Consider the following 27,240-nt stretch of genomic DNA (forward strand, 5'->3'; position numbering starts at 1 on the left):
AGCCGAGGAGGAAGTGCCCCAGGCTGGGAGGGGGCCGAGCTTTGTACCTCTCCCCACCCCCGCCCCGCCAGCGCTGAGCTCAGGGACGCAGCAGCCTCGGGAAGTCCGCAAGTGCCTCCCTGTCCCGGGGGTGGGGGGCTGGGATCCTGGCCTGTGGATAAACGGGGGGGGGGAGACTTCAGCACTTGAATCCAGCGCCCTTCCTCAGCGTTAGATACACACAGCGACGCTGTGCATGGCGGGTCCCGTGTGGAGCAGCAGGGCGGAGAGGGACATACACCTGAGAGCGGCCAGACTGGGTCAGAGCAACGGTCTCTCTAGCCCAGCGTCCTGTCTGCCGACAGTGGCCAGTGCCAGGTGCCCCAGAGGGAATGAACAGACCAGGGAATCCTCAAGTGATCCATCCCCTGTCGCCCATTCCCAGCTTCTGGCAAAGAGAGGCTAGGGACACCATCCCTGCCCATCCTGGCTAATAGCCATTGATGGACCTATCCTCCAGGAACTTATCTAGTTCTTTTTTTTAACCCAGTTATAGTCTTGTCCTTCACAACATCCTCTGGCAAGGAGTTCCACAGGTTGACAGTGTGTTGTGGGAAGAAATACTTCCTTTTGTTTGTTTGAAACCTGCTGCCGCAGCCTATTCATTTCATTTGGTGACCCCTAGTTCTTGTGTTATGAGAAGGAGCAAATAACACTTCCTTATTTACTTTCTCCACACCAGTCATGAGTTTATAGACTTCAATCATATCCCCTCTTTGTCGTCTCTTTTCTAAGCTGAATGCCCCAGACTTTTAAATGGCTCCTCGTACAGAAGCTGTTCCATCCCCCTCATCATTTTGGTTGCCCTTCTCTGCACCTTTCCCAGGTCTGATCTCTCTTTTGTGAGATGGGGGTGACCAGATCTGCCCACAGCACTCAGTATTCAAGGTGTGGGCGTGCCATGGATTTAGATAGTGGCATTATGATATTTTCTGTCTTCTTTATCCCTTTGCTAATGGTTCCCAACATTCTGTTCGCTGTTTTGACTGCACGGCACATTGAGCAGATGTGTTCACAGATCTAGCCACAGTGACTCCAAGATCTCTGTCTTGAGTGGTAACAGCTAATTTAGACCCCATCGTTTTATATGTACAGTTGGGATGATGTTTTCCAATGTGCATTGCTTTGCATTTATCAACTGTGAATTTCATCTGCCATTTTCTTGCCCAGTCACCCAGTTTTCCCTTTGTAACTCATCTCAGTCAGCTTTGAACTTACCTTGAGTGATTTTGTATCATCTGCAAACATTGTCACCTGTTAACCCCCTTTTCCAGATCATACATGAATATGTTGCACAACACTGGTCCTAGTACAAATCCTTGGTGGACCCCAGGCTACTTACCAATTTCCATTGTGAAAGACACACACTGAACAGGGCTTATCCGAGGCAGCGGGGAGACAGAAACACACGCACGACCCTTTTCATCTGGTTCAATGACAGCTTTAAATGTGCCAAAAATCAGGAGATGAGAAAACAAAGGTTGAAGACATCACCTGAACTCTGCCCCCTCCACCCTTGTGCATACACATCACCAAATAGTCCTTAATCACACGCTCACAGGTCTCTGCCCTAGAGTTGTTAGGGGAAAGAAATAATTATATTATCTGAGAAATAGTGTGTGATTTATTTAGCAAGGACTGTATTGTAAAGCAGATGTGATTGGGGGCAGAGTTAAGGTTATGTGTCCTTTATGTGTCTTTAACGTCCTGATTTTGTCTGGTTTAATGCATAACAGTAATGTTACATTAACATGTTTGTAGCTTACTCCCCCCCCCCCTAAATAAATAAAAGGGAAAGAAACCCCCCAGGACTTTTAGACTTGACCAGTTCACAAACTGCTTGAATGTGAGCTTAGGAACTCCACACCACAAATTCTCTCCTTCAGTGGAAGCTGCAGGCTCTTCAGAAACATCAAGATTTCTGCTTTGAAATTAGGCCGTGTCTACAGTATACCGGCACGGCTACAGCGCCGTGGCTAGGCCGGCATAACCCCACAGCATAGACACAGCCTGCACCTCCCTGAGCGACAGCAGCTAGGTCGACAGACGCATTCTTCTATCCACCCAGCTGTCTGCATGCCGGGGATTAGGTCAACAGAGCTGCGTCATGCAGGGGGGGTGGATTTTGAACACCCCTGGGTGTTGTATTTATGTCAACCTACATTTGAACCGTAGATCAGGCCTTAGTTTATGGAGAAAGATTTCTGCCCTGAAAACGCCAAGCCCAGCGGGTGCTGCCCCATGATGGGCGATTGTAGGTGCTGCTGAAAAACAAATAAAGAACAAGGAACGTCTCGGTGTCACTACAGTGGGTGTGATCCAGCGCCTGAAATACAAGCACGACATAGACACTCCAGGGAAAGAGCTTCGATCCGATCGCACGGTCGAGGCCCTGATCCTGCGCAGGGACACCCCTGGTCAGCCCTGGCTCAGCGTCAAATTTACCACCTGACCCTGCTCACGTGAGTAGTCCTTGCTCACCTCCCCGTTGATTGCAGTGTTAAAGATCTCATCCCATTTGGGGTAAGTGCTTGGGACCACATCCTGCCCCTGCATGTTGGACCACAGGCTTGTACCGACCGGGGGGAGCCTCTGACTCCAGCTCCTATTCTCAGAGCAGCGTCGGGGCCTTTCCGCGGTCACTGCCTTCGTTGCAAAGGAAGGTGCGGTGCCGGTCGCTCTATTTGCGGCGTGAAGACCCAGAATTATTGCAGGGGAGCGGAAGGTGAGGCACTGGCCCCGGCTTTGTGGTGCACACTGGGGTGTCTGGTTACGGAACTCGCACGCTACGTGCGACACGACCCCTGAGCTGTGTGCACGAGGCTTTGCAGACTAACCCAAACCAGCACGGACCTGCTCCAAAGGATTGAAGTGAGATGCTGCACCGGTGCGGGGCAGGGTGGGGACTGGAGGTGGCAGGGGAGAGGCAGCGTTGGGGGTTGGCCACTCAGGATTGCTGGAGCAGGAAGAAGTGAAGGTGCTGAAAGACACACGGCTCAAGAAGGGGTTTCAAGGCCAAGACGGAGGCCGGACCGGGTCGGGGGGAGGTTTCAGGCCTAGCCGACGCATGGGGAAAAGCTGCAGCGGGCGGAGGGGCAGGACAGCAGGGGACTGGGGTGGCATTTGGAGTGCACCGCACAGGCTGGGGTGCAGGAGGCGCTGAGGGCTGAGCTGCCGATGCCGAGCCTGGGAGCGGCCTGTGATACGCTCAGGCGCTCTAGGTCCCCAGCCTGCCCTGCCCAGGTCACCGGTAGGGCCTTGTCTACACTACACAATTGAACCAATCTAAGTTAAGTCAACGTACAGCCAATGCTGTCATTAAAGCAGGGGTTCACATGCACACTCTGCTTTCCGTTGGCGGTGCGCGTCCTCACCAGGAGCCTTTCCGCACACTGACATGGGGCATTGTGATTATCCCTGAGCGACAGGTGGGGAAACTGAGGCATGCGGCAGGGTCATCAGCTGTGAGCCCTGCACCGGGGCTGACAGCTCACGTTGTCAGCCCTGGGGCAGGGGGTGTGGGCGCTCCAGCTGTGAGCCCCAAACGGGGCTGACAACCAACAGGCGATGTAAGTAACGGTGTCTACAGACACCGCATCGCCCTAACCATGTTGCCCCAAGCCCGGGGCCTCTCACGGGGGTGGAGTGATGAAGTCGATGTGGCGGGTGACTTACACAGGCAGGAGCGACACTGCAGTGTAGACACTGACGGGGTGGGGGTGACGTCAGCTGCCTTACGTCGACCTGACTTCCTAGCGCAGCCCAGGCCGAAGCATCTGCCTGGCTCAGCACTCAGGAAAGGCGCTGCAGAGTGCGGTGCAGACCCAAGACAGTAGCCAGTCAGCGGCCCTGCCTCACCCGGGGCCTGGCCCCGAGACGCGCCGACACCGGCAGGGACTTGGCCCCCCTCTGGATCAGGTCTTTACAGCCACTGTTGCTATTGCTCACGCTGGATCCAGCACCCTGGGCCCCCACCTGTTCCCCCCCGGCAGCGAAAGAGGCAGCAGGATATGGGGGCGAGGGCAAGTTTCCTGCCCAACTGTCAGTTCCCAGGGGGTGCGTCCCCCTTGTCAGGAGTCTGCGCTGCTAATCACCAGCGCTGTAGGTGCTGGGGTTGTTTGCACAGCTGCTATGCTGGGCGGATGGGTGGCCATGCGGTTGAGGGAAAGGGCTGAGAGGCAGAAGATGTGGGTGTCACCGACTCCCTGTGTGACCTTGGGCAAGTGACGGCCCCGCCACGTGCCTCAGTTTCCCCATTGGTAGGTTAGGGCTAATCCCTCTCACCCACCTTCCCTGGGGCTTCATTCAGCCATGTTTGCAGAGGGGCTGGAGCCCAGCAGCCGGAGCCAGGCAGCCGGAGCCAGGCAGCCACCCCCTGTCGCATGACGCTGGCTTTCAAGCCAAATGGCTCCCGTGAGTTTGTTCTTTGCTTCGAGTCCAGCCCGCGAAAGTAGTGGAACTGCTGTGCTGGGTTTCCTCTTTGTGGGTGGGACGATGAACCGGGTTCTGCTTTTAGCTCTTAGAGACCAGCTTGGGGTTAGGCTGGGACCTGCCATTTGTCCGAAGCTAGCTTGGCTTCCCCGCCGCGTGATCCCCTCCAACCAGGATCTGCAGACAGCCCCCCCGGCTGGGCTCAGCTGGGAAGTGCTGAGGATTTGCTCAAGCAGAAATGCAGGCACTGGCTGGATCTAGATTTGGAGGCTCCTGGCTGCCAAGCCCAAGTTTTACTGAGCCACCTTCTCCCTGCATGGCCCAAGCTCCTACCCTGTGCCAGGCGGGGCGGAGCAGGCCAGCGCCCGAAGGGTGCCAGACAATGGGGAACGGCTGACACTGGTGTGGGCAGCCAAGGGGCGGAGGCAGGTGGCCCAGCCGGGTCCTGGCAGTAGCCAGACCGGGGTCTCCAGGCTGCCGCATGCGGGTTGCACTTGGCACCGTTGTGGGTGGGGGTTGGCATACGTGGCAAGGGGGCACGAGTAGGGGTGGAAGGGGTCGAACAGACCTGGGATTGCTGCTAGCCCAGGGCAGGAGGAAGTTCTGCATCTTATCGAGTGTGTGGGAAGAGCCCCTGGACCCACAGCCCCTCGCCCTGCCCCAGCCCCCCACCGCAGGGCTCTTTAGACCATATGGGGAGGCTCTGTGGGTCGGACACTGCTTTCCCCTGGGAGCAGGAAGCCTCGCCCTGGAGGAAGCTGAGGCCGCAGTAGCTTTGCCAGGGGGATTCCCTGGATTGCTCCATCGTCGGGACAAGGCAACATTTCTGCCCCGGTGACCTGCTGCCTCCCAGCCAGCTCTGGCTGACTCGGGGGAGGTGGGCACTTACGGGGGGTATGACACACACATCAGCTCACCTCACCCGTCACCCTGTACTGGGGCTAGGGCCTCAGCTGAAAACAGCTCCCTCCCACCCAGCCTCGAACGGCTCGAGGGCTGTAGGGCTGGGAGGGGAACGAGGGGGAGGGGAGGAGAAATGTGCTGAATTCCCCCCCCCCCCCCACTACCCAAGCTGCACGAGGGGTCATTCAGGATCTGCTGGGGGGCGGGGGGGAAGGGGCTGCCTCCATGCAAGGACAAGCGGGGGTGGAGGGAGGGAAGTCTAGGGACCCCCCTGCAGAGTGCAGTTCTACACCCCTCCAAAGGGACCCCCCCCAGGCTGGCTGCCCAGTGCCAGCGTGGAGAGGCAGAACTGCTCCTGAGCACGCTTGTCACCCTGCAGCCGACACCTCCAGCGGCTGCTTCTGGTGCAGCACCCCTCCATGCACCTCACCTGGCAGCATCTCCCACAGCCCCAGGGATCAGGCACACCAGGGCGCTGCTAATCCTGCTGGGGTGTTGTAAAGGCCCCCTGAGCAAGCTTGCGGGGGGGGGGGGTGTCACCAGACCAGCCTCCCCCCCAGCCACATGAGCTCTGTGGGGAAGTCTGTGATTGCCACATTTTGCAGTAACCGGGAACTGCTCGCCCGGGAAGCTGGGTTCCTGTCCGGTCCTGGTGAATCACCCTCCAGGCATGTTTCAGAGTAGCAGCCGTGTTAGTCTGTATCCGCAAAAAGAACAGGAGTACTTGTGGCACCTTAGAGACTAACACATTTATTAGAGCACAAACTTTCATGGGCTACAGCCCACGTCTCGGGAAAGCCAAGGGCAAGCAGAGACAGCGGGCTGGACCCAGCCCATTGCTCTGGGCTAATGGGCTCAATTCTCTGTCCTCCCTGTACATGGATAGGAGGCCTGTCCCCAGCTCCAGCCCATGAGAGCCCCACTGGCACTGGAACAGCAGCACAGTCTAGCAGTTAGAGCAGAGGAGGGGGGACTCTCCGCTCCAGGGGGCTGTTCCTAGCTCTGCGGGGGAGGAATGTGGTTCAGGGTCTGGGCTGGGACCTATTGCACCCTCTGCCACAGATTTGCAGGGTGACACAGGACAGATCAGACTCGCTCTGTGCCTCAGTTTCCCCCCACCCCCTGGGGAGAATGCAACTTAGCTCTGTTCCAGTGGCTTGAGAGCTGGGCTGGAAGAGATGGGTATTATGAGAAGGTCTCTTGGCCTACCTCAGTTTACCCAGGCGGTGGTGACGGTGGAAGGGGGACACTTACAGCCCGCAGCCCCCTTATCCTCACCCTGTCTCAGACCCTTCCCACCATCCTCTGCTAGGGGCAGCCCTGGGAAGGGAGAGGGGGATTGGGGACCAAAAGGGGCATGGCCGGGGTAGACTCCTGTACCTGCAATTCTGCGTCCTGCAAAACCCTGCAGAAGTTTGGGCCGCCCATGTTCGTGCCAAAGGCAGCAGCCGCTCCCCCCATTACAAGAGGAAAGGTCAATTGCCTGATCCTTCTGGGCTGAGTCAGCTCCAGGCTCCTAACCCGCTCATGCAGCCGGAGTCAGAGACCTCTGGCTTCCATTCCACCCGCCTCCCGCAGGCTCACAGCCAGTCAAGGCTGAAATCGCACAGCACAGCTGACTTGTGGTTTCCCGTGTGTTATAAAGCCAGGGGCGAGGGGACGGGCCGGCCGGCCGATCTCAGGGCCTGTCTTGTTCCAACGGACGAATACCGGACGCAACAGCCAGGCGTTTCACTTCATCTGGTCTTTTACACGTTACCAAAATCCCCTCGTTTATCCAGCTCACATCTGTAAACAGTGCGGTCGCGGCACCCCTGGGGAGCACTGCACCCACAACCCCCTGCTTTAGGGGCCTGGGGGACGGCTACCCACACTGCACCAGTCCTGCAATGAATGGAGGCAGCGCTGGGTGTGGATACGCTCAACGGGCTTTCGCTAGCCAAGGGGCCGGGGCGTAGCCGTGCCGTTGCAAGTTCTCCCCATCCCGGCCCCGAATGTGGCAGACCGTGGTCCAAGGCCGGAGGGTCTGGGGGTTAAGCCCCTCCCATGTAACTGACCGGAGGATGCCCCAACCCCATTGGGAGTGACTCCCCCCGCCCCACACGGACTCCCTTTCCGCCCCGGGTTAAATGAACAGAGCCCAGTGCTTGGAAGCTGCTGCCCGCCAGTTTAATGCCCGGAGGCGGCCGGCCCTTCAGACACGGCCGCGGAAGGGGCTGGGCTTGCCGGAGGCCTGGAAGCTGCTGCCCGGCGGGCGCTGCCTGGCGAACGGGGCGAAGAACTCGGCGGCGAAGGTGAGGACGTCGTCGGGCTTGTGCAGCAGCAGGAGCTGCAGGAAGTCGGCCAGCAGGGTGCGCAGCTCCGGGTGGCGCCGGGCGTAGGAGGCGTGGCCGGCCTGCAGCTCCTCCTGCAACGGGAAAGAGGCCCCGCCTCCATCAGCCCCACGCGGGCGGCTTCGGGGTAGCGCGCCGGGGGAGGGAACCCGCACTCTCGAGGCAGACCGGCGATCAGGCAGGCCCGGCTCCAGAGCTGGCAACAGCCGCCCCCACGCCGGGCTAGACGCGCAATCCAGCCTTCGGCTGCCCCTCCAAAGCTCCTGGGGCTGGGGCAAACCCTCCGCGGTGCCCTCACCCAGCCTGGTTCTGCTTTGACCCCTGCTTCCCCCCATTGTCCCCCGCAGTCCCTGCTCTTCCCTCTGATCCCAGTCAGCTGTGCGTTCTTGGGGAACCAGGGTGCAGTATCCAGCCTGACTCATGAAAGACACCCCCCCCCGCCCCGCCTCAGCTTCTGCTTAAACTAAAAACCCATCAGAGGGGGAAAAAAACTTGCAGAGAGCAGTGAAGGGCATTGGGAGACACACCTAGAGCCCTCCTGACAAGGGTGACAAGATCTAGGGTGACCAGACAGCAAATGTGAAAAATCAGGACAGAGGGTGGGGGGTAATAGGAGCCTATATAAGAAAAAGATCCAAAAATCGGGACTGTCCTTATAAAATCGGGACATCTGGTCACCCTAACAAGATCAGAGGTGAAAGTAAGCCGGTCCGGTCTGGTACGGCGTATCGGCAAAAGCTAGTACGCCGTGCCAGACCGCACCGGCTTCCGCGGCGGGGATTTAAAGGGCTCTGGGCTCCCCGCCGCTGCATGGAGCAAGAGCCCTTTGAATCCCACCCGCGGCTCCAGCGGCTGGGCTGGGGCCGGGATTTAAAGGGCTCAGGGCTCCACGCAGTGGCGGGAGCTCCGGGCCCTTTAAATCCCGGCTCCAGCCCGGCAGGGGACGGGGATTCAAAGGGCCCGGAGCTCCGCGGCGGCCAGAGCCCCGTGCCCTTTAATTTGCCCCTGAGCCCCGGCGGCTCACAGCCACCTCTGCAGCTGGGAGCCCCAGGTTGATTTAAAGGCCTTATTCAATAAATAACTTTTATGGTTAAGTTGGTTGCTTCTCTCTCTCTCGCTGAACTTTACTCTTTGGTGTTTTTAGCTTCCCCCATTCAGTCTGCAGCAACGCTTCTTCTACCTAAGCTAAAGATCCCTGCAGCGCCCAAAATACTGTGGGGTTTGCTCATCGAGTAGGTTACTGCCAGTACAATTGTGGTGTGAGAGTGGGGATAGGGACGTGCGGAATCTGGGACCCATAAGGGTAACAGCTTGAAAGTGCTGCTTCCTCCAGCCCGGTGAGTCCAGGGACAGATAAAAGGTCAGCTTGACAGTGCTGATTGACCCGGTCCGCTCAGACTTGCTCTGTTAATGTACGTGTGGGTGGGGGTTCATCCGTTCCTGGGGCCGGAGAAACCCAGCCCTAGGGAACCTAGGCCCTGCAGGACAGCTCCATTGGGAGGGGACTTGCAGAAGGGAGAAGTAGAGCTAGGGCTACCATATGTCCGGATTTCCCCGGACATGTCCGGCTTTTCGGTCTATAAATAGCCGTCGGGGGGGGATTTTTAAAAATGTCCGGGATTTCCCCCCGGTCGGCTATTTATAGACAGAAAAGCGGCGGTCAAGCGCCGCCGGGCACCCAAAGCCCCTTCCCGGCTCCCCCCATCCCCTGCAGCCTTACCATGCTGTCCGGCCCGCAGCTGTCTTCCCCCTCCACCCCTCCCCTGAACGCTCCGCCCCCCTGCTCCTCCCCCTCCCCTGCTTCCCGCGAATCAGATCTTCGCGGGAAGTCTGAAAAGAAGTAGGGGCAAGCGGGAGGCAGCAGCAGGTAAGCTGGGGCGGTGGGGGGGGCGCGAGGAGGAGAGCTCCGGGGAGGTGCGGCCCTGGCCGAGCGGCTCCCTCCAGCCCAGCTCGGGCCCCAGCACCCCCAGCCCGGACCCGGCCCGGCTCGGGCCCCAGCACCCCCGGCCCGGACCCGGCCCGGCTCGGGCCCCAGCACCTCCGGCCGAGCACCTCCGGCCCGGCCCCAAGCCCCGCAACCCCGTCCGGAGCGCAGCCCGATTCCTGGGCTCTTTAAAGCCGGCCCTGGTCAGGGGACAGGGAGTGGGGGTTGGATGGGTCGGGAGTTTTGGGGGGGGCTGTCACGGGGACAAGGGTGTGGAGAGGGGTTGGGAGGGACAGGGAGCGGGGGGGTTAGATGGGTCTGGGGGGGCTGTCAGGGGGGCAGGGGTGTGGAGAGGGGTTGGGACAGTCAGGGACAGGGAGCAGGGGGGTTAGATGGGTCTGGGGTTCTGGGGGTCCTGTCGGGGGCGGGGAGCAGTTGGATAGGGCATGGGAGTCCCCGGGGATCTGTCTGGGGGCAGGGGTGTGAATATGGGGTGGGGGTGTGGATAAGGGTCGGGGCAGTCAGGGGACAGGTAGGGTCGTAGGGCGTTCTCAGGAGGGGGCAGTCAGGGGACAAGAAGCAGGGCGGCTTAGATAAGCGGTGGGGTCCTAGGGGGCAGTTAGTGGCAGGGGTCCCAGGAGGGGGCAGTCAGGGGACAAGGAGCGGGGGGGTTGCGGGTTCTGAGGGGGGCAATCAGGGGGTGGGAAGTGGGAGGGAGTGGATGGGGGTGGGGCAGGGGCGGGGCTAGAGCGGGGCTCCTCCCCCCCCCAGTGTCCTCTTTTTTGCTTGTGGAAATATGGTAACCCTAGTAGAGCTCCATATGAAAACACACGTGACACAAGCAGTACAGAAACACCCCCCCTCCCCCCGAAGAGTAACCCGAATAAAGGATCAGAGGGGTAGCTGTGTTAGTCTGAATCTGTAAAAAGCAACAGAGGGTCCTGTGGCACCTTTAAGACTTAAAGTCAGGACCCTCTGTTGCTTTTTACCGAATAAAGGAGCGTACCCCAAACTAACGGGCAAATCTGGTCCCACCTCTCCCATGCTGCGGCACTATCAGGTCCCAGCGTTCAGGCATCTCCACTGCAGGCTGGACCAGTAACATCCCCTCGGCCGCCCCCCTCGTGCCAGGAGCTGCATCCTGGGGGCGGCTGGTCCGACCTCAGCACAGCCCCCAACTCACCTTCCTGTCCAGGAACTGGGAGTAAAGCTGCACGTCTTCCTCCCAGTCCAGGGGCTTCTTCTCGAAGACGGGCCGGGGCTCCACTTCATCTGGGGAGAGCAGGCAGGTCTCACGATACGGGATTCAGAAAACGGGGTTCAGGGAGCCCAGCGTGTGTCTCGTGCCCAGCAGCACCCGGAGGGGCTAACCCGGCTCTCTCCGCTGTACCAATCCCCTGGCCCCTCTCCCAGCTTCGCCGCTATTCTGCACGCCCTGCGCCATCTCACGGCAGCAGCAGGGAGAGAGCCCAGGCCCCACTGAAATCAGCGGGAGTAAGCAGCCTATCTACCTTTGAGGGTCTGGGCCCCAGAGCCTCCTGCTCCAAGATGTGAGCTCAAGGAGTCCCCACTAGCTGTTGGCAGTATGGGGCCTCTGACACACAGTGGGGTGGTTCCAATTTCTCGCCACAGAGGGCAGCGGGGACGCACGCTGGCCAGCTCTCTTAGTGCTGCCACAAGCCGGTCCCACCGGTGCCTGGGTCAGCGACGGCAGAAGAGGGTGAGTGTCTGCGATTCCCAACACCCATGTGTCCCACGCTCTGTGACACACCCCCCCCCGACGCCCAGTCTGACAGCACATCCGCAGCCTGGGGAGGGACTAGCCGCTGCTGGAACCAGATCAGAAGGAGTCTTGTTTCAGAGAGCTGCGGCACAGACCCAGGTACCCTTCGTACCATGGGACCCCCTTCCCCGGCCCATGACGCTATCCCCACCCCTAGACCGCCTCCAGGCTCCTTACCTACATCGATGAGAACGGGCAGCTGCTGGAGCAGCATGGTGGCCGGGGACCCAACCTGGACACGACGGGCCAAATGTCTGGGTGATGGAGAGGAGCGGGTGAAGGACCTGGTCATACACCGTTACCTTCTACCTCCCCGTGCCTGGCTGTGGGGCCGCCCGCCACGGGCACCTGGGAGTCCCTGCGCCTGGTGCAGAGACGGGTGCCGGGGATTCGTTATTCCCCTGTATGTACAGGGACGTGGGCGGGCGCCACCGCTCTGGGGGCAGCTGGAGTTGTGTGGCCAGACGTTTCTCTGCCGTGGGGTCTCCTCCCCGGCCAAGGGGCCAAATGCGGCTGGCTCCTGGCTGCGCCGCCGTCACCCCTTCGTGTCGACGGAGGGCGAGCAAGCGCCAGGACGCCTTGCACGGCCCGGGGCGCCCTCCGGCTCAGCTGCCCTCAGAGCAGCCCAAGGGAGGGATGGGCTCCCATGGCAGACGGCAGCCCTACAGCGACCGGAGATTGCGGGGCGACAAGGTCCCGGCTTTGATTCCCGCTGCCGTCTGCACAGGCCCACAAAGGCTGCAGGGGAGCTGGCAGCGGGAGCGGGGCGAGAGGCCCAGGGAACTGCACTTCCCCTAGCGTGGATCCAGGGAGGTTTAACAGCCCATGTCCTTTTAGAAACAAAGGGGGTGACTGGCTCCGGGGCTGGGGGACAGGATCTGGAACCCCCCACCCGCCCCCCCATAGACTAAATCTGAAGCCGTTGCCCTGGGAGATAAGTGACAGGAAGCAAGCCCACCTCTGGAAATCCCTGGAGCAAGGCTCCCCCTGCCGAGGCCCCGGGAGGGATAGGGCCAGGATGGGGCCCAGCGTTCAAGGGACACAGGCAGGCTGTTCCCAGGCCCCAGGGAGGGCAGAGGCGGACGGCCAGGGACTGCCACCGCAGAGCGAGAGCTCAGGAGGGGCCCCGGGAGCCGAGCAGGGCTCGGGTGGGTGATGGGCCGCTGGGTTCTCCTACCCGTCGGAGAGGAAGTAGAACTGCCAGGTCATGGGGATGCCCTCGTCCGGGCACACGGCCCTCTCAATCACAAACACCTCCACCTCCGTCATGCCCACCAGCTGCTTCTGGAAGCCCATGGCGGTCTGCAGAGGAAGAGACTGTGAGAGAAGCAAGGAGCAGGACAAGCCCTTTTAACCCTCAGGCTGGGCAGTGCCCCCCCCCCCCCCCCAGCTGCTACAGGCAGGAGATATTGCGGGGGGGGGGGGGAAGGGGGGGAAGACATGGAGGAAGGTCACAGATTCGTAGATTCCAAGGCCAGCTCCTCCAGCCACGGGGGAGGGGAGGAAGCCAGCTCCTCTGGCTACAGGGGGCACAGAAAGTGCCCCTCCAAAAGCGGCCAAATCTTTATTCCTGGGCAGGCCCCTCTTGAGTCAGAAATTGTCGGTGACGGAGAATCCACCACGACGGCTGGGAAATTGCTCCAGTGGCGAATTCCTCTCGCTGTTACAAACGGGCGCCTTATTGCCAGCCTGAATGTGTCTGGCGTCAACTTCCAGCCACTGGCTCGGGTTTGACCGGTCCCTGCCAGCCCCATGCCCAGTATGGAATACGGGTTCCCCACGTACATACTTACAGACTGGGCTCATGTCCCCCCTTAGCCTTCTCTTCTCTTCCTTCAGGCTGTCACCACAAGGCAGGTTCTCTGATCCTTTCCATCATTCTCCTGGCTCTTCTCTGACCCCTCCCCAATTTATCAACCTCCTTCCTGAACGGAGGGCCCCAGAGCTGGACACCGGATTCCAGCAGTGGCCGCACCAGTGCCCAATCCAGAGGTAAGAACGTCTCTGCTTCTCCTTGCAATTCTCATTTATACAGCCCAGGATGGCATTAGCCCTCTAGGCCACAGCGTCATACCAGGAGCTTGTGTTCAGCTGATAACCCACCACGACCCCCAATTCTCCTCCCACACCCAGACCCCCTCCCCAGTGGATCCCCCTAAACCAGGGGTGGGCAAACTTTTTGGCCTGAGGGCCACAACTGGGTATGGAAATTGTATGGTGGGCCATGCATGCTCACGAAATTGGGGATTGGGGTATGGGAGGGGGTGAGGGCTCCAGCTGGGGGTGCGGGCTCTGGGGTGGGGCTGGGCATGAGGGGTTGGGGATGCAGGAGAGTGCTCCGGGCTGGGACCAAGGGGTTCAGAGGGCAGGAGGGGGATCAGGGCTGGCGTAGGGGGTCAGGGGTGCAGGCTCCGGGCAGCACTTACCTCAAGCAGCTCCTGGAAGCAGCAGCATGTCCCTCCTCCGGCTCCTACGCGGAGGCGCAGCCAGGCGGCTCTGCGCTCTGCCCCATCCGCAGGCGCCGCTCCTGCAGCTCCCATTGGCCACGGTTCCCTGCCAATGGGAGCTGCAGGGGTGTGCTTGGGGCAGGGCAGCGCGCCGAACCCCCTGGCTGCCCCTACACATTGGCTGCTGGAAGGGGGGACATGCTGCTGATTGCGGGAGCCGTGTGGAGCCGTGTGGAATGGGGCAAGCCCCGACACTGCTCCCCGTCTGGAGCACCAGAGGGGGCAAGCCCCTGAGCCCACTCCCCAGTGGGAGCTCGAGGGCTGGATTAAAATGTCTGAAGGGCCGGATGTGGGCCCCAGGCCATAGTTTGCTCACCCACCCTGCACCCCACTGTCTAGGAGCCCCTTCCCCACCCAGATCCCACCGTCAGGGTCCAGGATCCCCTAGTCCCTGCCCCCAGGGCAGGGCGAACGCCCACCCCGGGGCAGATGCTTTCGGGTGCGGCTGTGCCCGGGTGGAGGGCAGCTTCGGCAGCACTCACGTAAGTGGAGGTGCAGACGTGGGCCTCGGTGTCGAAGGCCAGGAAGGTGGTGTTCTGGGGCACGGCCCTTCGCCTGGCCAGCACCCGCAGCACCAGCAAGTTGGCAGCTTCCGAGATGAGGCCGTGCAGGGAGGCGCAGTTGTAGGAGACGCTCTGGGTCTGGACCTCATGCTGCAGAGAGATGGGGGGTGGGGAGGGGACTGACGGGGACCCAGCCTGGCCCGTGGGATCCTCAGGACCCAGCATCCCAGGCCGGCTCTGCAATCAGCCTGCACCCCCAGCCACGGGAACAAGAGGGAGAAAGAAATTCACTGGCAACAACTGTGCCCCAGGGAGGGGGCAGCTCAGCTCCCGAGACCCCCGGCTGGCCCTGCACATGATGCAGGCTGAACCACTGCTGGGAGGTGAGGCCCCCTCCTGCTAAGGGACCCAGGCAGGGAGCCCTAGGATGAGCGGGGCCCTGTGCTTTGAGGTTTGCCCCCATCTCTCCCCCCAGAAACCTGCGCCCCTAGTGAGACTTGCCATCCCCACTCCGAGGCTGGGGGCCACGAACCCGACCCCGGCTGCTGACTCAGAGCACCCCCCCCCCCCCCGCAAGCCCCCGAGACTGCCCTGTTAGTGCAACCAGACCTGCCCCCCATCTCCGCCCCCCATCTCCGCCAGCCCAGCAATGGGAGCCAGGGACTGGCGCGGGCAATGGCGCCCCCTGCTGTTTGGCCATGGGACAGCCACAGCCCGTGGAACAGGCTTAGCAGGGTTGAGAGCGTTTCAGGACAAACTGGTGTGTGGGATGGGGGTGAGGGGAAGCCCCACAGGGAGCTCCCCACCCCAGGGCTCTGCAGATGGGGACAAGGGGCCAGCCAGGCTTTCAGATCCCTGCAGACGTGACCCCCCTGCCTCCAGCCTCACCTCTCCTTCCTCAATGATTTTCGTGACAACCAGCCTGCCTCCGCGCTTCACTACGTGGGTCTTTCTGTCCAGGGGGTGGGCTCTGAACTGCAAGTGGGAGCAAATACAGCAGAGTGAGGTATGCAGGGCAGGGGTGCAGGACCTGGCAGGGCGTAGGCTGCTATGGCCAGGGGTGTTGGGGGCATATCCCCTCGGGGGACAATCCGGCCTCCTGGGGTCTCATCTATTTGCTCTCAGTAAAGTCTGGAGCCAGAGCGGCTCACCTGCTTGTTCCCCACTCAGACGCCCAGCGAGAGGGGGACCAACCCTCATGCTTCAGTGCTGCAAGGGTCAGGAAGGATGCTTCCATGGGCAGCACTGTATGACTGGCCCAGTGCATCATGGGAGGTTCCACCTTCTGAAGATACAGGTATTGGCCATGGCCCAAGGCATGGTGCCAGGCCATGAAGACCAATGGTTTGATCAAGGAGGGGTGCTGGCAGAGAAGCCGGGGCGATGACCAGATCCAGGGTGTCTGGGGACAGGATGGACCGGCGATCTGACCCAGGACAGCAGGGGACAGGCTTGCTGGGCCCAGAGGTCTCTTCTGCCAATCATCCGCAGTGCAGGAACCACTGCGAACACTACGATTTTGCCCGGAGACTGGCCGTGGGCAGCAGGGGCCGGTGACGCCTGGAGGGGAACGGAGCCAGCGACCCCGTAAAGAACAGGGAGAGAGAAACACACCCTGCCAGCAGCGCTGCCTACAAACATACAAACACCGAGCAGGGGGCAGCAGCAGGACACCGAGGCGGTTGTGCCGTGTAGTGGTTGGAGCACGGGGGCTAGGAGCAGGCAGGATCCAGGTTCTAATCCCAGCTGAACCCTGACTCACTGGGTAAGTCCCATGACAGCTCCTTCCAACCCAGAGAGGGGCCAGAGAACTGTCTGGAGATCTACCTCGGGAAGAAAAGGCTGCAAAGGAGCCGGATAACAGCAGGTTTATCTTGCCCTCTGCCGGCGACCGCAGGGGAGCGGGCAGTTACCTTCACGTATTCCTGCTGATGCTGCTCCAGGGTTTCCAGCCGCTTTGATATGTAAGCTGATGGAGAGGAAACAAAAGCTACGCTCAGCCCAGATCAGCTCCATTCTCCCCGCCCGCTGGCCCGGCCTGGTCCCTCCGGCCTTGATTGCAGGTGCCTTGGAAATGTCCCGGGAGCCCAGGGCTACCCCAGTATTGCATGGAGTCCCAGTACCCCGTCTGCCTGCCGCTGCCCAGCCCCTGCACATGGGCGCTCCAGGGTGGATCCCAGCGGAGATATGTCCCTGCTAGAATAACAGGACCATCAGGGAGGGACTATTTGTCCACCTGCTCCAGCTGGCGGTGGAAGCACCCATGATCTGTTTGCGCTGGTGGGAGCCAATCACATTCAGGCCCAGAACTGTGTATCCGGATCTCCATGCCACGGCCCGGCCCGGCCCATTTTCACTTGTCATTCCTTCTTGGCGGCTAATGCAGGGAGTTTCCTGGGGTGTCCTAATGGTTGCCTGCTCCGTGCTGGAGGGGGCAAGGGTGTGGTCCCCCAGTCCCCCGGCCACAGGCGGGCAGGGGCTGGGAGCGCTGGTAGGTGCAAGGTCTTATCGCGCCCGTGACAGACGCCCGTCACCTGGTGATCTGAGGGGCGCTGGTGCAGGGCTCCAGGCCACACCGCTGGAAGGAGGTGTGGGCCAGCTGGCGAGGGTCAGGCCTGGAGGTGCTGAGGCTGACAGCGATCCCCAGGAGCAACCCCCCCTCCTACTCCCTCCCAGGCCCTTACAGCCACTTCTGCCTCTTGCCAGGCCAAGACTGGGCAGCACTTGCTCCTCTTCTCGGCATGGGGCCAAGAGGATTGGGATGAGGGACCTCACCAGAGCAAGAGGGGCCGGGGGGGGGGGGAATCGGGGCCCATCTGGCATCTCATAGCAGGTGTCTCTCTGCCCCAGCCCACTCCCCCTTGCAGACACCAGCTCAGCGGTGCTTCCTCGGCCTACCCGTGATGGAGGAGCTGCAGGGCACTTCGTTGATGGTGCCCTGGCTGGCGGCATGGACCAGGTAGCAGTCCTCTTCCTGCCCGCCCTGCTCCTCGTAGCAGGCCGGCTGCACCGAGATTGAGAAGTGCCCGAGCGGCTGGCCGCTCTCCGAGACCATGACCAGCGACTCCGCAAAGAGACAGGGGCTCAGCTCCTCCGCGCCTGGGAGACAGGACACGACGACAGCAAATCACTGCCACACGCAGACCGACGGGGGCTCCATCCATTCCCCCCAGAATGGCCAGATGCCTCCTCCCAGACAAAAACTCAACCCTACTCCTCCCTCCTGCTGCCTGACCAAGAGTCTCAAACATCCATTAGTAAAGCCTCAGAGACCCACAAGGCAGGGTCGGTGTTACGGTGCCATGTAACACATGGGGAAACTGAGGCACAGCAGGAGGCAGGGACTTGCCCTAAAGTCACACAGGAAGGCTGAGATAGAGCAGAAGGTCTGAATCCCAGTGCCTACTCTGACCACTAGACCCTGCTCCCCTCAAGAGCCAGGAAGAGAACCCAAGAGTCCTGACTCTCAGTCCTGTCCGTTAGCCACAAGGCCGCCCATCTCCTAAGTAACGCCACGGAGATGGAAGTCTGTCTGGTGCACCCACATCAACAACAGTGTGTTTACGTGACAGGGCGTTCAGAGAAGAGTGAGGGGGCTGATCAGTGGACTGGAGGAGAGATTTAACAAGCTCTGTCTCGCTTGGCCAAGGGGTTGTGGGGAAGGGTCCGCAAATATCTCAAGGATGTAAATGCCAAGAGGTGAGATGGCTTCTCTGACATGCTGCAGGGGGAAGGCAGTACTGCAGTCAGAACGATCATAGAAATGTAGGACCGGAAGGGACCTCGAGCAGTCTAGACCAGTCCCCTGCACTCATGGCAGGACTATCCCTGACAGGTGTTTGTCGAACCTGTTCTTAAAATCCTCCACTGACAGAGATTCGACTACCGCCCTAGGCAATTTGTTCAGTGCCTGACTCCCCTGACAGTTGGGAAGTTTTTCCTAATGTCCAACCTAAACCTCCTTTGCTGTAATTGAAGCCCATTGCTTCTTGTCCTGTCCTCAGAGGTTATGGAGAATAATTTTTCTCTCTCCTTCTAACAACCTTTTATGTACTTGAAAACTAGTATCATGTCCCCTCTCAGCCTTCTAAACAAACCCAGTTTTTTCAATCTTCCCCCACAGGTCATGTTTTCTAGATCTTTCATCATTTTTGTTGCTCTTCTCTGGACTTTCTCCAATTTGTCCACATCTTTCATAAGAACATAAGAACGGCCATACTGGATCAGACCAAAGGTCCATCAAGCCCAGTGTCCTGTCTTCCAACAGTGGCCAATGGCAGGTGCCCCAAAGGGAATGAACAGACAGGTAATCATCAAGTGATCCATCCCCTGTCACCCAATCCCAGCTTCTGGCAAACAGAGGCTAGGGACACCATCCCTGCCCAGCCTGGCTAATAGCCATTGATGGACCGATCCTCCATGAATCTATCTAGTTCCCTTTTGAACCCCATTATAGTCTTGGCCTTCACAACACAACAAAGAGTTCCAGAGGTTGACAGTGCGTTGTGAAATAATACTTTCTTGTGATTGTTTTAAACCTGCTACCTATTAATTTCATTTGGTGGCCCCTTGTTCTTGTATTATGAGGAGGAGTAAATAACACTTCCTTATTCACTTTCTCCACACCACTCATGATTTTATAGATCTCTATCATATCCCCTCTTAGTCGCCTCTTTTCCAAGCTGAAGAGTCCCAGTCTTACTAATCTCTCCTCATATGGAAGCTGTTCCATCCCCCTAATCATTTTTGTTGCCCTTTTCTGAACCTTTTCCAATTCCAATATATATTTTTTGAGATGGGGCGACCACATCTACATGCGGTATTCAAGGTGTGGGCGTACCATGGATTTATATAGAGGCAATATGATATTTTTTGTTTTATTATTTATCCCTTTCTTGATGATTCCCAACATTCTGTTTGCTTTTTTGACAGCCGCTGCACATTGTGTGGATGTTTTCAGAAAACTATTCACAATGACTCCAAGATCTCTTTCTTGAGGGGTAACAGCTGATTTAGACCCAGCATTTTATATGTATAGTTGGGATTATGTTTTCCAATGTGCATTACTTTGCATTTATCAACATTGAATTTCATCTGCCATTTTGTTGCCCAGTCACTCAGTTTTGCGAGATCCTTTTGTAGCTCTTCACAGTCTGCCTGGGACTTAACTATCTTGAGTAGTTTTGTATCACCTGCAAATTTTGCCACCTCACTGTTTACCCCTTTTTCCAGATCATTTATGAATATGTTGAATAGGACTGGTCCCAGTACAGACCCCTGGGGGACACCACTATTTACCTCTCTCCATTCTGAAAACTGACCATTTATTCCTACCCTTTGTTTCCTGTCTTTCAATCATTTACCAATCCATGAGAGAACCTTCCCTCTTATCCCATGACTGCTTATTTTGCTTAAGAGTCTTTGGTGAGGGACCTTGTCAAAGGCTTTCTGAAAATCTAAGTACACTATATCCACTGGATCTCCTTTGTCTGCATGCTTGTTGACCCCCTCAAAGAATTCCAGTAGATTGGTGAGGCATGATTACCCTTTACAAAAACCATGTTGACTATTTCCCAGCAAATTATGTTCATCTATGTGTCTGACAATTTTGTTCTTTATGATTGTTTCAACCAATTTGCCCGGTACTGAAGTCAGGCTTACTGGCCTGTAGTTGCCAGGGTCACCTCTGGAGCCCTTTTAAAAAATTGGCGTCACATTAGCTATCCTCCAGTCATTTGGTATAGAGGCTGATTTAAATGATAGGTCACAGATGACAATTAGTAGTCCTGCAATTTTACATCTGAGTTCCTTCAGAACCCATGTGTGAATACCATCAGGTCCTGGGGACTTATTACTGTTTAGTTTATCAATTTGTTCCAAAACCTCCTCTAATGACACCTCAATTTGGGACAGTTCCTCAGATCTGTCACCCAAAAAGAATGGCTCAGGTTTGGGAATCTCCCTCACATCCTCAACAGTGAAGACCAATGCAAAGAATTCATTTAGTTTCTCCGCAATGGCCTTATCGTCTTTGAGCGCTTCTTTAGCATCTCGATCATCAGTGGCCCCACTGGTTGTTTAGCAGACTTCCTGCTTCTGATGTATTTAAAACAATATATGCTATTACTTTTGGAGTCTTTGGCTAGCTGTTCTTCAAATTCTTTTTTGGTCTTTCTAATTATATTTTTACACTTCATTTGCCAGAGTTTATGCTCTTTTCTATTTTCCTCATTAGGATTTATCTTCCACTTTTTAAAGGATGCCTTTTTGCCTCTCACTGCTTCTTTTACTTTGTTGTTTAACCATGGTGACTCTTTTTTGGTTCTCTTACTATGTTTTTTAATTTGGGGGATACATTTAAGTTGAGCCTCTATTATGGTGTCTTTAAAAAGTTTCCACGCAGCTCGCCGGGATTTCACTTTTGGTACTGTACCTTTTAATTTCCTGAAATGTGGTGCCCAGAACTGGCCACAATACTCCAGTTGAGGCCTAATCAGAACGGAAGAATTACTTCTCATGTCTTGCTTACAACACTCCTGCTAATACAGCCCAGAATGATGTTTGCTTTTTTTGCAGCAGTCTGACACCGTTGACTCCTTTAGCTTGTGATCCACCAGGACCCCCAGATCCCTTTCTGCAGTACTCCTACCTAGGCCATCATTTCCCATTTTGTATGTGTGCAACTGATTGTTCCTTCCTAAGTGGAGTGCTTTGCATTTGTCCTTATTGAATTTCATCCTATTTACTTCAGACCATTTCTCCAGTTTGGCCAGATCATTTTGAATTTTAAGCCTGTCCTCCAAAGCACTTGCAACCCCTCCCAACTTGGTATCATCCACAAACTATACAAGTGTCCTCTCTGTGCCATTGATGAAGATGTTGAACAGAACCGGACCCAGAACTGATCCCTGCAGGACCCCACTCATTATGCTCTTCCAGACTATGAACCACTGATAACGACTCTCTGGGAACGGTTTTCCAACCAGTTATGCACCCACCTTATAGTAGCTCGAACTAGATTGTATTTCCCTAGTTTGTTTAGGAGACGGTCAGGTGAGACAGTATCAAAAGCCTTACTAAAGTCGAGATAAACTATGTGTACCGCTTCCCCCCCATCCACAAAGCTTTTTTTTGACAGGGTAACAAGCCATTAGGTTGGTTTGACACAATTTGTTCTTGACAAATCCATGCTATTACTTATCACCTTATTATCTTCACAGTGATTGTAAATTGATTGGGATGGGGCAAAGCAAAGGGACAGGTAGGCTAGCAGGAAATATTTGCTAACACTGAGATTTCTGTGAAGGACAATCCTGCCCTGACCCCTGGGGATGGTCCCAACCCAGCCTTCCCCTATCTTTGAAATCTACGAAAGACGCAGGTGCGAGTCGGCATCCCTCGCGGCAACCGGAGGGAAGTTGGCATTTAGCGAAAACCACAACAAATGCGCCATTGAAATCGAAATCACAGCAACCTCAAGAGATGGGGTATCAGCCACAGCAGCATCTCAAGCAGAAGTGAAACCAGAAGAATACACCGTGGGATGCTGAGCAATGTGATCGACTCCAGCATCTGTGGCAGCTGGAGGAGGCGTGGGGAGTCATGACTCCTGGGTTCTATTCCTGACTCTTGACAGGGAGTGTGATGTTGAGGTGAGGGAGGGGGCTCTGAGAGCGAGGAGTCCCGGGATCTGTTCTTAGTTCTATAACTGTCTTGCCATCTGATCTCTCTCTCTCTGCCTCAGTTTACCCCACCATAAAATGGGATGACAGTATTTCCCTAGCAAAATAGCAATAAAATAATAATACTCGGAGTTCACGCAGCAGCTTCCACCCCAGGGTCTCAAACTGGAACTAGCTGAGTCTCACAACTAGGGCAAGTTGAAAAATTTTTCATGGAAACTGAAAATTCAGTGTTTGACTTTTCACGAAAAGTGCCTGCTGCTTCCCACCTTTTGATTCTTTATCAAAAAACGGAATTCCTGAAAACTGAAGTAGTTCCTTTCCTGGGGTGCCTCCTGGGAGTTGTAGTTTGGGAGACTCACGCTCCTATTCGCCTTGATGCGCCCCTCCCTGAGAGGGGAGACATGGTGCATCATGGGAGATGTAGTTTGACCAGAGAGCCCAGACACTAGAGGAGAATAGGAGCAGGACGCATCCGAACTACAACACCCCAGAGACACTGCAGCAGCAGGTCAGATTCCAATGTCTCACCAAAACCTTGACAGATATTTTCCATAGGGGGGGAAAAAAACATGTTGTGACCAACTCTCCCCACAATCCCTCGGTGCCAGGGAGCAGTCTCATTACTCCCATTTCACAGATGGGGAAAACAGAGGCACAGCAGGGGGATGTGATTTGCCCAAGACCACCCAGTGAGTCTGTGGGGCTGGGAACAGAATCCAAGTCTCCTGCATCCCAAACCCCTCACTCATAGGGCTGTTGAGGGTTAATTATTGCTGGAAGGGCCCTGCAATCCTCCAACATAAGTGCAAAGTATTGTTATTATTCTGCAGAGCACAGCGGGGACTAGGGGGAGTCAAGGCAGGCTGGGGAGCCCAGCAAAGATCCCTTACAGATGGGAGGCCAAACAGGAGACTGGCTCTTCAGTGCGTCACCGAATGTTCTTTTAAAGGAATGCAGTAATAGTTTAGCTTGTTAGACGGTGACATTCTGGAGCAGCCTGGGATGGTCTGCACCAGAGACAGGCCTCTACCCTTTGTGCCATGGAGTAGCTGTGTTAGCTGTAAATCACAGGCTGTTCTAGTCCCTGGGCCCAGTCACTAGAGAACGACATGGTCTCACACACACGCTAAGCACATGGCATGCACCAGACTCCCGCGTCATCCCGGAATCACGGGTGCCAGTAAATACGCCGCGGCCTGAGACCCCTGGCACACCAGTTCTGCCGTCAGATGCTCACGGCCAGACACGACTCTGCCAGGAAAGTCACACATACACGTACCCAGCCCCGAGGATGAGCGCCGTGGTGCTTGAAAGTGTGTCTCTTTCAGCAAGATTACCTCCCGCACCCATCTGGCAGCAGCCACGGCTGTGCACGGGGCCACTGGGGGCCAGGCGAGCGGCTGGAAACGGGTCACGTCGGCTGCTGTTCACAGGCTCCCCTCCATCACGGGGGGCGACCGTGGCTGAGCAGCGAACCCCTCACCCCGCCGGATAACGGAACCCCGAGTGGCACCCACCGATGAGCGAGAGGAATTCAGTGGCCCCCTCGCTGGCCGCTAGGACCCTCTGCACCGGCGCTGGCGAGTCGGCGTCATCCATCCCTTGGCGAAAGACCAGGCGACACTTCCAAAGCCACAGCTGGAGGCCCTGTGCGGGAGAAACAGTGAGACCCCTGTGCCTGGCAGCAGGGGAATCGCCCCTACCCCTCTGTGCACAGCACCGGGGGGGGGGGCACACACCCCATCCAGGCCTCCACCCCCTCAGCCCTCCATGCAAGCCCCAGATGGAGCCCTCTCCCCAACTATCCAGCCCCCCAATGGAGCAGCCCCCCAGCCTTCTGTGCACGCCCCTGGGGGGGGGAGGACACCCCCATCCAGGCCTCCACCCCCTCAGCCCTCCATGCAAGCCCCAGATCGGGCCCTTCCCCCAGCCCCGCCCCAGGGGAGTGCCCCTAACCCTCCCTTCAGGGCTCACAAGGAGCCCGCCCCCCAGGGCCGCACGCAGCGCCCGGGGTGACCCCGGAACCCCTGGCCAGGGGGAACCCCACGTGGCTTTGGGAGTCTCCCCCACCCCACGCGCAGAACTCGCCTGCAATGTATCCAACGGTCTCCGCAGCAACCGGGCCCGCCCCGCCTCTTAAAGGGACAGGACAGCCGGGAGCGGGTCATGGTCTCGCGGGGCGGGGTCCGCAGCCTCCTGGTTTTCACTGGGCTTCCATGGCTTACAGAGCCCCCCGCTTTGTTCACAGGGGGGTCTGGCTGGATTCCCAGCCCGCCTGCGACCTCTGGCCTGGCTTGTGCAGGACACTGTCCTCCCTTAGGGACTTGGGTTGCTTTGCATAAACTAATGGGGGCGATGTGCATGGTGTGTTCCCTACCTTCTGCGAAGTGGGTATCAGAACTGGTCAACTGTGTGTCATATGCCCCCTACTGCTGGCAGCCAAGGGAGATTCTCTTTCAGCTCAGCTGGCAGGGGCCTCCTGTGCTTTTAGGGCAGGTGTTCTGTCCACGTGGACACCCACAAAGATCTGACTGTCCCTGCTGTTCAGAAGAGAACAAGGCAGGCCCCGATACTCTCCGACAGGTAACTCAGCAAGGCTCAGCCCCGGCTATCCGGGTGCTACGTCTGGCAGAGCGGTTGGCTAACCCAGGGACAGCCCAGCTCTCGCCCCAGTAGCCAGGGGCTACTCGAGCGTAGGAGACCACCTGGCCATTCCCTCCCTTGGCCCTCGGGCTAGGAGCCCCCTTGTGCTGCTCCGCTGCAATCCCACTGCGATTGCCCCCTCTCTGCCACGAGCTCCCAGTTCAGCTTTACTTCTCCCCTCGCCAGGGACGAGCCCTGGGCTCTCCGTGGCAGGGGGGCCAACATTCCCCCTTGCCGGACCCCCAGGAACCTCGGGGCTGCCTCCCCAACAGAACAGGTCACAGCCACCCTCCCTTCAAATTCTGAGCCGGGAGCCCCTGGAGCCTACAGCTCCCAGCAGGCTGTTCCCCCCACTCCCCCGGATCTGCGGCAATAGATACTGGATCTATCGCAGATGCAGACAGAGCAATCCAAGAGGCTTTTTCAATCACCACCACGTAGGATCCCCGGAGGAGGAAGGTGAGGGTGTCATGCATACAGGTTGAGGTCTCCCCTCCAAGTGCCTCCACGGCTCATTAACCACTCCATGATGGCCTGTTCTGTTCATTCGCACCGGGCACTGTCGGAAGACAGGATTGGCTGCATAGACCATTGGTCTGACCCACTATGGTCATTCTTATGCCAACTTTGCATAACACCCTGCAGCCCCCCAAATCAGCCCAGAGTTTCTTGGTGAACACCCCGTGCCCCTCGGCTTCCCTGACCCATAAACTAGCAGCCAGTCCTAAATGAGTAACGTGGGAGAACTGCTGGGCTGGGGGGTGGGAAGGGAGATTAAGATGCAGAAAGTTAAATTTCTCCCTCCTTTTATACTGTGTTTGGTGGCATTTATTTCACAGGCCCAGAACGCTCCACTCCTTCCCACCTCAGATGTAGGCGGAATTGGAGGAGATGACTCGGGGTGTGTTTGCCAAAACTAAGACCTCACCTTGCTCAGGGCTGATGATGAGGCAGGAGCTGATGTCAACAAAATTATGGGGTCTAAATGAGCTGTTACCACCTGAGAGAGAGTCATTGTGGATAGTTCTCTGACAACATCTGGTCCATGTACAGTGGCAGTAAAAAAAAGTCATTAGGAAAGGGATAGATAATAGGATAGAAAATATCATATTGCCTCTATATAAATCCAAGGTACGCCGACCTTGAATACTGCGTGCAGATGTGGTCGCCCCATCTCAAAAAAGATGTATTGGAATGAGAAAAGGTTAAAAAAAGGGCAACAAAAATTATTAGGGGGATGGAACGGCTTCTGTAGGAGGAGAGATTAATAAAACTGGGACTTTTCAGCTTGGAAAAGAGACGACTAAGGAGGGGTATGATAGAGGTCTATAAAATCTGGTGTGGAGAAAGTAAATAAGGAAGTGTTATTCAACCCTTCTCATAACATAAGAACCAGGGGTCACCAAATGAAATTAATAGGCACTAGGTTTCAAACAAACAAAAGGAAGTATTTCTTCACACAACGCACAATGAACCTGTGGAACTCCTTGCCAGAGGATGTTGTGAAGGCCAAGACTATAACAGGATTCAAAAAAGAACTAGATAAGTTCCTGGAGGATAGGTCCATCAATGGCTATTAGCCAGGATGGGCAGGGATGGTGTCCCTAGCCTCTGTTTGCCAGACGCTGGGAATGGGCGACAGAGGATGGATCACTCGATGATTCCCTGTTCTGTTCATTCCCTCTGGGGCACCTGGCATTGGCCACTGTTGGTAGACAGGACGCTGGGCTGGATGGACCTTTGGTCTGACCCAGTCTGGCTGTTCTTATGTTCTTAGGCCCAGTTATTTGTGGTTCCCAATTCCTTATTCAAAAGCCAAAATCTTTAAAAAAAATTCCAAGAAGGCCCTGGGCTTTGACTGGCTCTGCGTGAGGAAGCACTTCCCGGGGCTCCTGACTGACACGTCCCTGCCTCCACGCCGCCATTATCCAGAGACAAGGACATGCCCCTCCCAATGCTGAAGCTTCATTTCTGGCCCAAACTGCCGAGTCTCATACCCCCCTTTCCACTGGGCATTTTCTTTGTTAGTAACCCTCCAATAGACACGTATAAAGCACCGGGCAGCCAATTGGCTGCCTTGCCATGTCCCAGCTACTTCAGAACAGGCTAACAGTCACAGAGATGTCATTGGGGGGGGGCTGAAAAATATTTTGTCACTTATAGTCTAGCTCCTTATTCCGCTAGTTAATTAACAAATAATTACTAATTTGATTGAATTTTATAACAATCATGTTCATTTTGGTGAAATTACGAAAAATGTAATTTACACGGAGGACATTTAAAAACAAAAGATTGTTGGCCTTTGAATAAAGCACTGGGCCCAGCTTCAGCCTTGGGACACCCCAGGGAGGCAGACGGCGGCCTCAGTCCACCCTGCAGTCATCCTAGCAGAGCCGGCGCTAAAGAGGCTGCAGGGAGAGGGGAGCGTCACAAGGGGGAAGCCGCTCCCCGTGAATGGGAGGGAGGGACCCGCTGAACAGATTCAGAGA

At 57.0% G+C, this 27,240-nt stretch overlaps 1 protein-coding gene across 1 annotated transcript; it reads right to left on the reverse strand.

Annotated features, from left to right (window-relative positions):
• Positions 1 to 7,567: 7,567 nt before the first annotated feature.
• On the reverse strand, positions 7,568 to 23,707 carry CATIP (ciliogenesis associated TTC17 interacting protein). The gene is made up of 9 exons (XM_065413842.1): positions 23,626 to 23,707; positions 17,322 to 17,522; positions 16,337 to 16,392; positions 15,312 to 15,398; positions 14,403 to 14,573; positions 12,591 to 12,715; positions 11,591 to 11,667; positions 10,814 to 10,902; positions 7,568 to 7,780 (listed from the first exon to the last, which is right to left on the reverse strand). The coding sequence occupies exons 1-9, from the start codon at positions 23,705 to 23,707 to the stop codon at positions 7,568 to 7,570; spliced, it is 1,101 nt and encodes a 366-aa protein (XP_065269914.1).
• Positions 23,708 to 27,240: the final 3,533 nt, after the last annotated feature.

This window comes from Emys orbicularis, chromosome 11 (assembly GCF_028017835.1).
Source record: "Emys orbicularis isolate rEmyOrb1 chromosome 11, rEmyOrb1.hap1, whole genome shotgun sequence".
Classification (NCBI taxonomy): Eukaryota; Metazoa; Chordata; order Testudines; family Emydidae; genus Emys; species Emys orbicularis.

Excerpts from the sequence above, each read along its gene's own strand:
- CATIP (XM_065413842.1), bottom strand. The coding sequence starts at position 23,707 with ATGGATGACGCCGACTCGCCAGCGCCGGTGCAGAGGGTCCTAGCGGCC. Across the intron at positions 16,393-17,321 it reads CTGCAGCTCCTCCATCACGG|CTTACATATCAAAGCGGCTG; the intron begins GTAGGCCGAGGA and ends CCTCTCCATCAG. Across the intron at positions 11,668-12,590 it reads TTCTACTTCCTCTCCGACGG|ACATTTGGCCCGTCGTGTCC; the intron begins GTAGGAGAACCC and ends TCCATCACCCAG.